General features: G+C 40.3%; 1 protein-coding gene across 1 annotated transcript in view; it reads right to left on the reverse strand.

Annotated features, from left to right (window-relative positions):
- Positions 1-15,757, reverse strand: part of LOC134543264 (protein unc-79 homolog) — a 250,667-nt gene that overhangs the window by 107,144 nt on the left and 127,766 nt on the right. Inside the window, exons 30-31 of the mRNA XM_063388179.1 lie at positions 7,775-7,865; positions 3,018-3,188 (exon numbers count right to left, since the gene is read on the reverse strand). Of these exons, the coding sequence (XP_063244249.1) occupies positions 3,018-3,188; positions 7,775-7,865 (262 nt within the window). The remainder of the gene's footprint in view (positions 1-3,017; positions 3,189-7,774; positions 7,866-15,757) is intronic.

Genomic DNA, 15,757 nt, shown 5'->3' on the forward strand with positions numbered 1-15,757 from the left:
TGCGTCACGCGAGTTCGGCTATGCTAGCCGGCTGGTTGTTATTTTCGTTCAAAACGTGGCTGAGGAACTTGTGTGGATCAGGTAGAAAACATTCGGCTATAAACGAAAGATATAAGAACAATGCTATCCTGAAATGCTGTGACATGTTTTTGGAGTAGATAATCACAGCGACAGACCGACAGGATGCGCTCCCGTCCTTGCCGTCAGCGATGTTTATTTTGACAGCTCAAGCAATTATCTTTTCCACGTCCCTTCACAGCGTAAAAAAAAAAAGAAAAAAACACGTGTGAACGGGTAAGTGAGGGGAAGGAGAGCGGAACTGCTGGCTGCGCACGCATCTACTCGCCAGTCGCCACTGTTTGGTGGCGGCGCGCGCGCGTATTCGCGTGTGTGCGTGAGCGTGCGTGTGCGAGGCTGGCGATCAGCAGCATCGTTAGCTAGCGAGAGTGTGACGGTAAATGTGGACCTTGAACTTGCACTTCCGCTTACTGTAGGGCTCGCTCTCTTTTATCTCTGTCTCCCCTCCCACAAATATATTGGGTGGCAGGTCTCGCCCTCTTCACCTTCTTTATCTTATCTCTCACGCACACTTGAAGCACCTAATACGTCGCGCCCCTCAAATTTTTCAATTGCAAATTGCTGCCTTCCTTCTGTACTGCATTTATAATTTCTTCTCTCTTTTTAAGAATCGTGAAGAGAATAGACTTCGGAATGCCATATTTCTGTGCTATCTTCGTCTTGGAAATTGTTTTCTTATCCACTTGCTGGATAATCTCATAATTTTTCATTAGCGACAAACTGGCTCGCTTTATACTCATTTTTACGAATCCACGAGTCCGTGTAAATTGAAAAACGAGTGACAATCATCAAACGGGACCGGGACCGGGACGGTAATAGACGCGCGCGTAGATGCTATTAGGTGATGCGCGCAGTTTACCGGTATTGGCTAGCTTGGACAGTCTAGAGGGGTGGTATATATATTTAGCCGTCTTTTGTATGCCTGCCTGCTTGCAGTACACTGCTCGCCAAGATAAACGTGAACACACAGTGCCCAACAAAGTGTAATAGACTTGTTTTTCAGCCGATTTTACTCAAATTTTCGACTTTATCTGCTCATATTTTTCACGGTTTCTCAAAAAACGGTCGTATAAACGGAATGGACGCATCAGAGGGGGGTCGCATCGGCGGAATTCTACTGTACAATTATTTCTTTATACACCAAGTTTTGTTTTAACGCTCGTCCTTAGATTTATTTCAAAATTGAACAATCTGTGACTGAAATCCTTGCAGGAAGGACTGATTAATAGTATTTAATATACACTAGAGTCCCGTTATAGCGAGGTGTCATGCTTCCGGGTTTGATCCTCGCTATAACCGTGTCCTCGCTATAACCGAATTGGACAAATTTTGGCCCCCAAAAAATAAAAATTAACCAAAAATAGCATAAAAATTGTGTTTAAACCTGTATAATTGGAAAATAACAGTTTATATTAACGAAATTTTAATTTCTGTGAGCAGATGTGTGAATTCTCTTTAAAACGATACCCCATAAGTACGGATGCGATCGCCGATTGCGTCAAAATAACCAGAATACCCTACCATGCCACGTAAGTATAGCATCTCAGGCCGCCAGCCCGCGGCCGACGCAGCATTGTCCTGCTATCTATCGTCGACGCGGGCTGTCTGCTGGCGGCCATGTTGGTTCGGGATGTTGCAAACAGGTAGTGCTAGTGTAGCGCGACAATTTAATTCCTTACAAAAAAGCAGGAGTGCGGCTGCGGCAAGGCACTTACGCTTAAACGAAATAGTCGCTGAAAAACTATACTTTTTTCATTTAAAGAAACCTGTCAACTTTTTTAGAAAATAAATTTGGGATTAAACTCAAACCATCACCACCCCTTTCCCGGACAGATACCCCAACAACTGACCGAAACAAAAGTTACAAGAAAACTGTCCTAGCGATTCGGAAATAAATACGGTAGTGCCTACTAGAGGTGTAAAAGTAACGAAAAAATGTGTACCCGTATGCATTCCGTTACTATAACAGTTAGTACTCGTTACTATTGTTACGTTACTCGTTACTTCTAATACCGCATAACATGCTATGTTATGTTGCAGCAACGAATCCAGTCGTATTGCGTACGCGTACAGTATGACGTCGCGTAAATAATAATAAATAGAATATAAACAATTAACAATATTTGATAATTAATAGTTTTTGTTAACCAAGAAACAATTAAATCTCTTTAGAGCGGCTTTTTAATAGTATCTCTTTTAAGATAACAAAAAAAAACGTGAAAATACGTGATTATAAAAACAAAAACATACATATTTCTAATTTGTAAAAAATACTTTCTTACGTTGTTTCTGTTCCAATCTCAAACTTTGTCTACACACGGCACAGATAACTAACGGAAGTTTGATGAAAGAAAGGACGGGATTCTATTTTTAAAGCCACGCACTTAGGTGGCGACTGCAAGGCTGAAGAATGTGACAGGCGTCAACGGCAAGATGTCTAGTGGCGAGCGAGAGGGGTGGAGATAAAGCAGACAAATAACAAAAGCACGCTTCAAGCGATCACGCCGTAAATTCCTCAAAAATACCTCGTTATAGCCGTGTTCTCGCTATTACCGTGCTCGCTATAACGTAATTCTACTGTATTTTTGATTGCGAACTACGGGAAGACAAACTAATATGTATACCATGTTGTGGTGAATGTCATTTTTGTTAGATTATGGTTGCTTGAAGTAATGATTATATTTAACCTTATTAAATTAATTGATGACCATTGACTGTGTTAAATATTTATGACACTTTTTCAATCCCAGAAATTATAAAGGATGTTATATGAACTTTCTATTCCAGTACCGTTTATGTAGTATGTAAAATAGCCTGTATTTAAGAATGAATGTACACTGCTTGTAACGCTAAGAAAATGCGTATGAAATAAGTAAAACTGTATAACCATGTAGGAAAATCCTGAATGAGAGTACACAAAGCAACGGACAGAGGCGGACCTGCACGGCATCCTCCTCGCTGCCCAGGAACCACACAGGCCGCCGCTGTTCGCTCTCCTGGCTGGTGGTGCGCACCATCTGCCGCAGTTGAGGCGTCTCCCGCAGGGCTAGGCTGCGGGCTATTGCTTCCGAGAGTCCCTCCTCCATGCTCGTGCCCTCTTCAAAGGAATCCTGCCATCGGGAAAAACAGCAACTAGTAACCCTTCACAAACAGTACATTGGAACTAGGTACTGTCTGTAAAAAATCCTTCGCTTTTCACACGAATGATAGCCTCAAACAGAGCGCGGTAACACAGTAACATTCCTTGTAGCAGGATACATAAATAACCGTCAAACAAATATGAACTACAACACATAGCCCGTAAACTCCTTTGTTAGGGCAATTAAAATACAGTGTAAGTCCGTTGTAGCGAATATGGCCTATAACGTAAAGTCCGCTATAACAATAATTGCCATTGGCACCGTCAGTTTTGCATATGCTGCGTAGGATAAAAATTTCGTAAATAACGAATGCAGCGTGGGCTCATTTTCGCTATAGCGATAGATTACACACCTGTAATTTTGCTCTAAAACAATGAGAAAACAACTACAATTTCCTTAATAAATGATAAACAGCTTCGCACAATTCCACGCGTTCGGCAAATGAAACAACGCGCATGATGTGGCCGTCTTGGCAACACCACATAAGGTGGGGCCCCACAGCGAGCATAGCTTGCCTCGCGGCGACGAAAGAGGGCCCCGCTGCGAGCATTACTTATTTAGAATCATGCCGACTGTAGCCCGTAAATGAGCATAACTCGTCTCACACTTGCATCGTAAACGTTGCGTACGGTGTAGTTTCAGTTTACGGCACTACACGCATTGTTGTTTATGTCTAGTTATGCGCGACATGTGTAACTACGTACCTAGCTTCAGACATGGACAAAATAAGAAAATCTCTCGAACTATCTACTAAATTGAAAATTTTACAAGAGTGTGAAAATCTGTCTGTCAGCAGAAGTGAAATTGGTAGACGCTGACGATGCATTGCCGGTTGGTTCAGCAGATCAGCCCAGTGTTTGGCCTACCGTTGCTGAACAACTGCATGTGCCATGCACGTTCCACGAATTTGCCACGGCTGATGATAATGTTGATGTGTGTGGAGAGTTGACGAACCAGGAACTTGTCGAGCTCGTCTCTTCTAATCAAAACGAAGCGGCGTCTGAAGATGATGACAATAATGACGACGAACCAAGTGACGTATCTGTTCCGTCGAAAATGTCAATGATGGAGGCACTTGACACAATCAGTCGTTTTTATCAGCAAACAAATGCTTCAACGAAAGATTTGATGAACTTCCAAGAGGTCCAGTCGTTTATTTTGTCTGAAAGTCTAGTGAAATCAAGGCAAACGAAAATTGATTCGTTTTAAAAAAAGTGATTTTTAATTTTGTGTTATTTTCCAAGGGTCTGTACGAGTGATTATTTTTGTGTTACTGACCAATTACAGGAAAAATTATTTTATATACAGTCAAACCTCTCTGAAACGACCCCTCACGGTTCCCAGGAATTGGGTCGTAATAGAGGTGGGGTCATAAAAGATGTTTTCCAAAATTTTCAGTTGATTTCACCCCCCCCCCCCCCCCCCTTCCAAAACCGCTACTCGCTAAGAAACCAGCCGTACAATGGCAGGATGCTGTCACTCACAATGCTAGACAGCTTTGCTTTAAACACACATCAACCTTCATGACAAGTTCGTCGCCCTACAGGCCACTCTAAAGAAAATATGTCAAAAGACAGTTTATTTTTACTGGTTAGTTTACATGTACATTTTCTGCTTGCCGTAGTTAAATACACTAGAAGCCCGATGTCATGAACCCCGGATTTAACGAAGCAGTGATTTTACAAATACATTCTCGGGAACCATCAAAAAATTTGACATTTTGACCAAAATGTGAATATCAGAAAAAAATTAAAAACAAAACGAAATGAAAGATTATTTAAATCTGTTAATTTTAACACACAGCGTATTTTTGTGTCGACTTTAATACTTCCAATAATGTTCATGTAAGAATAACAAAAAAATAATGGGACATTTCCTTTAAAAATATGGCAGCGGTAGGTTCTGCAACACGAGTGGGCGCACACTAAGCTCGCCCGGCTGGCTGGCGGCAGCGGCTTCATGACGCATAAGGTCACTCCTCCCACCCCTCGGTAACATTCTTCAAGGCTAGCTCATCCCTCCCAGATACACAAACCATCTAGTGTCCTCCCTTAGAACACCCCAACTTCGCTTCCTTTGAAAAACCTTCAGTGAGAAAATGCTCATTTCACCCTCCCTTCTCCCGTAAAATTGGGCTATTATGAATGGGGTACTAAAGTGGTGAGGGAGGGGTATGATCGTTGTAAATATTTTCGGACCCCTCCCTCCCCAACAAACGCGCCCAAAAAAAAGTATGTCAAAGTCATGTCACTTTTCACACCCAGTTCGAGTTCAGTCATCTCTGGCAAGGAATTTACAAGCTTTCAAACTTAAATATAAATGTATTTTAATAGCAAAGGTCCTATGAAAAGGAATATACCGAATAAAATCAAGCTGCTGTCACCAAAGCAAGCATAAAACGGCCCAATGCGTGGTCGCTTCGTTATTGCTCGCGCGAGAGGCGAGACGTGGAATGTGAAAGAAAGATAAATGCAAGGGAGACAGAAGGCAGCCAGTGTGTTTCCTGCGTGGGGAATAAGTCTCGTAGCCTTTTTTTTTATGCACGGTGAAGCGACCTTTTTCTGTCAACCCACGGGAAAAGATAATTGCTTGAGCTGTCAAAATAAACATCGGTGCAGCAGTTAAAACAAGTCGAGGCGGGCGTGCATCCAGTCGGTCGCTGTGTATATCTACTCGAAAAACATAACATCTCAATTCGTAACAAGATTCCTTATAACCTACACGTATTGCCGGATGTTTTCAGCCTGATCCATGTAAGTTCTTTAGCCACGTTTTGAATGAAAACAACTGGCGGGCCAGTGTTTTGCCCTGTTTTGCGGACACATAAAGCTTTTATCAATTTGCTGACAGTTTTAATATATTTTTACTCTCCTTGTTAAAATGAAGCAGATAACGTGATTGTTAACAAGTACAAGCAGCATCCGAGATCGGCCGCAGCGCACGGTATGGGGAGAAGGTGGGCAAGGGCGAGCGAGCGGCCGACTACCATGTTCACACGCTGCGGCCGGAGGGTTTTTCCTGCATTGAAGGGACGTGGAATGGGGGTTGTCAAGCTCTGACAGCGGTCGACAGGAAGTGGTATCTATTTTTAGATGTGCGCTGCCTACAGCAGTACAGCACTCGGCAAGAGAAACCCAGAAACACGCTACTCACCACAATAAACTTATTTTCTGTCTGATTTTCTGTCCGATTTTCTTCCGATTTTCGGCAATTTTTTCACGGTTCCTCGAAATTGGGTTGTAATAGAGAGGTGGTCGCAATAAATGGGGTCGCAACAAAAAGGTTTTACTGTAATTTGTATGGTTGTCCAACGTAATTAGGGATTTTTTAAAATTTTTTTTTGTGTTTGACATTTTTCATAGTTGTCAACGTGAGTAATAATGTGACAAATTTTAAAATAAATTTCCCTACATCTTTGAGTTTACATATTGTTAGTAAGTATTCAAAACTCCGCAAATAAGCACCCGATATCATCAGCTTAACGCACATGTCTCCAGCAAACCAGCTGCGGTCAAAGGGCAGGAAGCTGCCGGCCGTGACCCCGCCCGCCCGCCCGTCTCCATGTAAACAAACAGCTGTGTTCTTAGCCACGATGTGCGTGACGGCCTTATCACGGCCACGCGGTCTCATATTTCGCAGCCGGCAAGTGCTGATATAGCTTAAAAATTTTATTTTAGTAAGTTTTATGTATATTTTCTTTACTTTTGTTGTGAATTTCCATAGTAAAAACAAGCGAGAAAACAATATATTTTAAAAATGCTACAAAAATAAGATTTTTTTTAAATTTTGGCTATAACGATAATTCACTATAACATAAACTTTTGGCGCCGTTATAAATTTACGTTATAACGGACTTTTACTGTAAGTGAAAATGATAGTTGCAACGGCTTATAAATTAATAGTTACAATAGATCTACCACCATGTGCCACAGTGGTAGTTTACTTACTGTATGTATCTATGATGAAACAGACACTTATTACTCAAAAAGTGAATTAACAAACATAAATAATGGTTCTGGATTTCTCATTAAATTAGCAGAAAATATGTTTTTAATACTGCTGAAGTAAAATACAGATTATCTAGTTGCAGTAACAATGGAAACGCATGTTTTTTAAGTACTTATAAGCTCATTTAATCTATTTCACAAATACAGAATTTCATGTTTTTCATAAAATTGATGGATTTTGTTGTATTTTACGGTTCACAAAAAATTTGCAGATAAATATTTAGAGTAGCTGGTTCTGGGATATAAGGCGAATAAAAACTGAAGTGAAAGGTTAATTGGGTTACGTTAGCTCAATAAAAACACTTTTTTTTTAATGTTAAATTTTTTAACAAACATTTTGTGTTTAATTATTGTGCTGAGGGAGGGAATAAATCCTCTTGGCCTGCTTTAACCTTTTCAAAATTGTTAGCTTTTGTTGGTAGGAATGATAGAATTTTTAGGATTTCCTAGAACCTGGAGAAGGGTGGATAGGGAGACATATTCAGCATCTTATTCCCTGTGTACACCCCTGTCCAGGAAAGTTAGTGATGTAGAAGGGGTGCAACACACTTGAGCAGTTCCGTGAAGCGTGCTGTCGGACCTGGGGCTCTCTGGAATCGCAGCGAGCTCCGACTCAGTCTCATCCGCATCGATGGAGAAACTGAAATAGTATGGAAGAATACATCTTAAAGTCAGTTGACTTAACAATGCCAACTGGAAGTTGGATGTAAATTCGTTGCTGACGTGCTTGAGATACATACACATTAATAAAGTTCCACATAGATTTGATAAATTTCAACAGTACATGATTTTATGGCAGGTGGAGATTAGGGATGGGGTTGGAGGATTGTGAGTGGGTATGTGCATGTGTGTGTAGTTAGTTATATCAGATGTTAACACCCACATAATTAGAGCTCCGTAAAAATTGTTTTATTTTTTATAATTTTCGTTTTTAACATATCACATTTTGTTTACATTGGCTGTTATATATAATATTTGGTTGTTAGCGTTCTAAAATAATTTTAAATTTTTTGAAAATATTAAAATTGTTTTTCGGGAAATCTACAGTATGTGGCATTTCAAAAGATAAAAAGTATTTCATATATATATATGTATATATATGTGTATGTATGTATGTATATATATATATATATATATATATATATATATAACATTCATGAACAAATTAAAAATAACTGGTTTAACAAGATGCTAAAACAATTGTTTATTTTAGTAGGCATATTGTGTTACCATACTGCAGTTGGTAAAATGTATTTTACAATAAAGATACATAAAAAAAAATTAAAATATTGTGTTTAGTAGATAGCATAACATTACTTAGTTTTTAGTTGAAAGCAACCATTGTAGTGTTATGAGCCTGCTAGACACCAGTCCGGCCAGCCTGGCGTGCCACCTGCGGGATTTCTAGGGAAGACCCTGCCTCCTCTGGTAGCACATAGGTAATGCTCATCCATCCCTCTTCCCCCCTCCTACTAGTACATGGCCCTCCATTAGCTTTCCGAAACCAACTTCCCTGTGGCAGGGAGTCCGGGAGGCATCTTTTTGTCTTGCCTGAAGGGTTCCATGCATCCAGTGAACATCGTCAAGTGACGTAACTAAGACGCCATTGTTCATGCAGCTTCGAGTGTTAAGTCGGGGGACCTTAATGATGCGACACTTCTGAGGGCTATGAGACCTTTGCATCGGTAACATCGACAAATTTAAAAGACGGAAGCCAACCTGCAGCAAGAGTGTGATAGAAGCTGGTGGAAATATCAGCGAGGGTGAAGAGACTGGTGACGATACCGGCAGATCCTCGGAGCAATACAGAAGTGAGCGAAGAAGGTGAGTGATCTCTTGAGGAGCGATAGCAAATAAGCAACAGGCTTTGTGTGCGAAGATCGAAGCATCAGGGTTGGTGTTGTGTGCATGGTGCATGATTAGTAGAACAAAGCTGCAATTTTAGACCAAGCTGCGCGGTAAGAGACGAATAGTAGAGAGAGCCACTGTTGAGTCGAGCTCTAATGGGAATAGTAAATAGTCAGAAGATGTTATTTCACTAACGAATACTATTCCTGAACTCCCATCATTTTGAGAACACAAAATTTTTCAAGGGTTACGAAGTCCTTGAAAATGTGCAAGAGATTAGCAAAACAAAGAAGGAGATGCATATGTTGAAAGTGCTGACTTTCCGAGTATAAATCAAAATCAGATTGCACTAGCAGTCCTGTGTGTTGTTTGTAGACCTTTAAACAATGTTGACAGTGAACGGTTACTTAGTCACTACAGCTTAGATGTCACAGACAGAAAGCAGAACCTGAAAGAAAGCAATGTTGAAGTTTTCACTATGCTGTCTTTTGATGACTAAATTCAAAACTTAAAGTTTGAATTATTATGCACCTTTAGTTTGACATCGTCCGGGGCTACGCCCAGCTCGATATGCCATCACACCCCGCCACTCCACTCCTTCCCTGGCGTTTGAATCTCCCGCCGACATGTGTGTGTGTGCGTGTGAGAGCGCCGCGAACCACAGGAAGAGGGCGCAGTAGAATCAGTGCTTCGTACCCCTAAATTATTAGTAATTGGATGTTTGTAATTCGCTTTTCTTTTTCACCCCTGTTATTTTTATAATATTTGTCATTTCAATAATTAACGTAAATTTTAAGTGTATTGATGAAATATCCTGCAGGCCGCCAGAGACGTAGACTTGCCGAGGCCATAATGCAAAACCGATCTTCATCTTTTATTTAGAACTGTATAATAAATTTCTAATGTAATTCTTATATTTTATAATTATATGTAAGAAATTAAAGAATAGCTTTTAGGGTTTTCTTGAGTAAGCCTCGGCGCAATACGGCCCGAATAACGGTACCCTCCGTTTGGCGCGCTGCGTCATTGTCTAGCCACCCCGACGGCCATTGCTCGCCCCAGTCGATCTCTAGCGCTCACCGAGGTAGGAAGCACGCCGCACTCCGGGGACTTCAACTTTGATATTCAACTGATCCGGTAATTCTGTCGACTCGTAAGTAATCTAAAACGTTTCGTATATCCCCGGGGCCTACCTCGGGAGCCGACTGCTTGATTAATAGCTGTTAACTCCGGTAACGGGACTTGAAACCTTCGCGAACATTCTAGCACGGCCACGTGGTGGCCGGCCTCACCTAAGCCTATTGCGCCGTAAGGCTTTTGACTGTTACACGACGAGACTAGGAGTGTGTAAGGAGTTATCGTGTCTATGTGTATGCAGGGCCAATAAAAACCCGGATCCGCACCTTGTGTTGTGATTGGCCACGTGTGTGTTACCTGAGTACCTAGGGGCGTGTGGGACGCCTTAAGAGCCCACGGTAGGGATTAAAGCGTGCCCGACGCTGAGAGCGGGCTATAGGTCTGGTTATTACATAGGCAGTATTAGGGGGAAACGAGTCACATCTCCACACGGGCGACGTCACGCCCTGGGATCGGAGTCTTGCCGGGTCCACGTGCCCCTACACGTGGTGGCGCCCATTAAATTACCGCCTAACATCCGAACAACAACCCCCGGCCACGTCAAGTTTTAAAAGTAGAAATAACAAACTATTATGAAAAATAATTTCTGTGAATTAATTTATAAGCATTTGGTTATGGTTTAGTTTTTTTTTTTTGAATGAAATGTGATCAAATAAAAGTTCACATAAATATAAAATAACTTGCTTTTGATGCAAATTGTGTGAATAATAACATAGCTTTAAAAAATAAAATAAACTCTCTCTTTCAGGTCTCTATTCATCTTGCATGATTGATGAGAATATAAAAATAATAGAATATAAAAGACTTGACAGAATTTTATGGGGTTGGTTTTGTTGGCTACATGTTGTCACGCGGTAAAATTTTACGTGTAGGGTTTTTGAACTTGGCTTTGCGCATGTAGTGCTTTGTGAGCCCGCGTGAGTTCCTGACACTTGCTTGCGACACTCGGGCATTGACTTCTGTTTTCCTGGCGCGGTAGATTGCTAACGCTCTCTGTTCTTCTGGGACGGTGGCGTGATTCGCCGCCCGAGGGCCTGGCCAGCTACGCGGGCAGTTGCGACATCCTGGCCTGGAATCTCCGGGAGCGTTGGCCGCCCTGGTTGGTTTCGCTGCGTTGCTGTTCTCGCGCAGTCGCACACCTGACGCGCTGGTGTTTGTGTCGCAACCTGGTGGAAGAAATGCAAGTCTGGCATGACCGGTGGAGGGGGGGATAGCGTCGGTCGGCGGCCTGGCGGTTGTGTTGTGAAATCGCGGCCGGGATTTTTGTTTTCGCCTGGAGTGTTCTCGACGTGATGACGATGTGAGGTGAAATTAATAAAGGGGGCCACCCTGGGGGCGCCCAGGGTGGTTCTTCTCGGTGAGGTGTTGGAGGGCTGTCGGAGCCCCGGCCTGGCGGGTAGCTGCGTGCTGCCGTTCGAAGGTGTTGTAAGTAATGGCGAACTCGTAATTCTCCTTCACCTCTTTTAACGTCTGTGGGCGTATTTTCAAATTGTGTTAGGATGACTTAACGTTTTGATTCTTTCCAGGAGTGCAGGCAGTTTGGGGTATCCAGTAATGTAAAATTTCTTTCATTAATTTTTGCTTAAGGATGGGTCGAGGTGTGCGTTAAGAATAATCATGTTATTTTTAAAAGTAATACTCGTGCTAAGAAGAGGATAAATTATTGTTTATTTATTTCAAAGGAGTATTTATTTATTTATTGTTGACAGAGTAGCTGGACATTATTTACAATTATTTATTTAATTAATTATTTATTCATGTTTTGGTCATAGTTTAACGGAAATAAACCTGAAACGATGTGGGATGAATAATACTTCTTTTTTTTTCAGTCAACACCCTACACCCCCTGTCCTAAGGAGGTTAGACAATCCCTGTACCAGCTCTACTGCTACCACCACCCCCCCCCCCCTAATGTTTATTTTGAAATCTTAAGATGTTATTTTATTATTTTTATTTTGAGTGACATCTTGTAGATCTTGACGGAGACCGAGGGCCTCCGCGACAATATATTCATTACAGATATCTGAATGTACAGAAATAGTCGATACAAAGTATATGGAAAAAAATGCAAACTGTGTTTTTCTTCTAATAAAGTTTTAAAACCAAAAAATAAACAAATATTAAAAAAAAAAGCTGTATAATTATTAAAATCACATAAGAAGAACCTCTATAGTAACAAATTCTTAGAACAATGAACAATTTCAATGAAGTTCTTTTCCAAATGCATTACAATTGCATTGCAGAATATTTAAATATGTTAAAATTAGCTTCAATTGAAATATATTTATGGATAGGGTACTGAAAAAAATTGTGATCCCGAAAAACTCAAAAAATAACACGAATTGTGATGTTTTGAAGACAAAATGTGATTTTCTAATTTTTTCCATCTTATTCACGAATTTATACACAAATAAACAAATGTTGTGTTTCATACTGTGCTCGTGTTTTGTACTTCTCCCCAACACACCAAGTACCATCACTGTATCGTTTTCTACTGTGCTCATGTTTTGTACCTCCTCTCCCCAACACACCAAGTACCATCACCGTATCATCACATGCCAGGCAGAGCGCTGGACGAGCTTAGTTGAAAAACTACACGCTCTGCCTCTAAACTGAGTTACTTATGCCTGTTTTGACAGTTGGCTTTTTTACTGCCTGTGAAATGCCACCTCGGGTGACAGATGACATGGGATAACACTTTAAATTCCTTGAAATGTAAAGGGGCAGCCAGAGCGCTAATGGAACTGTCACCGGATCCTTCTCCCTTCCTCTCTTTGCAAATCTTTGTTCCTGCTGAGAAGGCCCCTCTCTCCCCCTTCTCATTCGCGAACACATGCCACCCCCTACCCCTCCACCCACTCTTTACTAATGTTTATGCATTTGCATTCTGAACAACAACCTCTTTTATGCTGCAGCGACCAAACTTTATTTTTATTACTGCCTCCTTGCAGTTCTAACACAGGCCATGTAAATAACACCATTATAAATACTTCCAGGCTTAAATGTTAATTGCTCCACAAAAACAATGCCAAAAAAATGTGGTTAGTGCAAGGAAATAAGCTGACAAGTTTAAAAATGACGGTGTTTATGCACCCGTAGTTACCCTAATGTGTAAATACTTCAACTGCCGAGTTACGTTTGAAAGAAATCAAATCAAAATTCCGTTGCAAAGCACGTAAAATGTGACAAACATGTGAATGTCACGCAAAACTACTCTAGTGGTAATGATTTTGAACACTGACCCCTCTGCAACAGTATTCAGGACTTTAAATAAGTGTTTCAACCCAAAGAACATCATCCTTAACCAGTCAGAAGATGTTATTTCACTAATGGAAACTATTCCCTAACTCCATAATTTTGATATTTTCTAGGATTACGAAGTCCTTAAGGGGCCTCCCTAGTAAAAATGTTTAGCGCGGTGGGCCACTGGCCACGTGCTACTGCCAGTGGTTGGGCGGGGCGATATACCTGAGACTGTCGCCTGCGCCGAGGTGGAGGGGGGAGAGGGCGTTTCAGCGAGGGGGGGCGGAATAATGGGAGGGTTGTCATTGTGTGGAGTCCATTTGCTACTTATACCTGCGTTATCTGCGAACAAGATCGTGGCAAGAAAGGTGACTGTTTTTCCCTTTCGCTACATTCAACCAAAAGATAATGTTCTCATATTTGCTTGCTTCCTGACAGTGTTTATTAACTTGAAACATTAAATTAGTGTTGCGATCCAGTCCATATCCATGAAATGCAAACAACCGTCAATTCTGTTTAAAACATGTATTTTTATTTTAATTAACGTTCTACATAATTAAGAGATTTACATACATTACAAAAAATGCTGTCACCAACAATTGATGTGTTAGCTTGTGTTTTCAGGGGGGAAAAAATGCAAAAATTATATCATTAAAAAAATTTCCAACATTATACTTTCGAACTGACATTTGTGTGATGAATGGTTTTGCACGAACAGTTATGCTTTCATTCATAAAAGTATTCCGCACCGCGACGAGAAATCACGTCCTACTAATAATTGAGTAATAAAACTGGGAATAAAATGATGAAAATAATATTAATTATTTTTAATCTTAGACACAAATCAACTTTTTAAATCGCAATAACGACAAATAAATTTTTAACTTACTTCCTGAATAAAAAGTGCATGTCAAACTTACTTTTAAATTCTGTAAAGAAAAAAAATGTCAGGAACAAACAAGTGTTCCCACCAACGACACATCGTCAACTTTGTATTCTAGGGTTCACGTCGTATTTAGTTACACTAAATATTACTGCATATTATTATTTTCTGGCTCTTATTACACGTTTAGCATTTTATTTTATTTTTGCATATTTTTTTAATGACTTTAACGTTGCATAATATGATGAATAAGTATACACGAATGAACTGGAATCACGTTTCGAGTTACATACAGACTGTTCACTACGAGCAGTGTAAATTTCTTAGCTGTTGCAACAGCGGCCTACAGGTGGATTCAGTCTGCAGGCTTAGTCAGTCACGCTGAATCCACCTGAGTTCAGATTTTATCGAAGACAAGTGCGGGTGGTATGGAAGAACTCAGTGTGCACTGACTGTTGTGCTCAAGGTGTCAGTGAAAAGTATAGCTGGAATCACGGGCGAAAATTTGTAGGATTCCCATGAGGCCCACGGGATAACGTGAAGATTTTGCAAATGCAAGCGGGGCCCCCTCAGACGGACTTTTTTATTTCAGGGAGGTTCGGGCCACCCTGAGATTCTCCCCTCCCGGAATCTACGCATGCAGCTGGAATTAATTTTTAGCCAAGTACGTCATTTGGTGCTGTATTTAGGCTGTCAAAGAAGATACGAAATATGGCTGCTTTGATAATTGACGATAACTCCTTTTTATTGTGGAATAGTACTTACCCATCTACAAATAAATCCCTAAATATACCACCACTACTGTTGGGGATTTTCTATACAAACTATCAAAATAATTTTGATTTCGTCACTGTCACTAGCTATTATTGTATCATACGAAAACATGTATGTTTTGTGTATTAATTTACGGTATTCATCTCTGTCAAAAAAATATATTTTTCGATAATAGAGTGTAAGCAAGGTAGAATACAATGGCTAATTTTAAAATAAAAATGGAATAAAGTATTTTTTGCTTGCAGTAGTTCAAATTTTTGAATTAATTTAGCTGTTTGTTTAAAAAACCCTTCTAAAATCAAAGAAACTACCTACTTCCTTAATAGATAAATAGTGCTTTAATATCACACGCTTTCATAAATATTTAAACGCCAACATTTAAAATGTAGATTTCACATAATGATAAAATCTTATCTATTTTCATGGTCACGCCTAATGGAAATAATACACAACAATTCGTCATATATGTGTTTTATGCTTTTAATAACTACTCTACACATGAGCAAATTTCAATATACATAAAACTGAGGAACTCTGCATTACATTTTTAATCTGTGTACGACACTAACAGAAATTGAAGCATAAAACAACATTTTAATTTTTTAATTAATAAGTATTTCATCAACGTGAGCTTTGCTTTCATCTCA

This window comes from Bacillus rossius, chromosome 1, assembly GCF_032445375.1.
Source record: "Bacillus rossius redtenbacheri isolate Brsri chromosome 1, Brsri_v3, whole genome shotgun sequence".
In the NCBI taxonomy this organism is placed as follows: Eukaryota; Metazoa; Arthropoda; class Insecta; order Phasmatodea; family Bacillidae; genus Bacillus; species Bacillus rossius.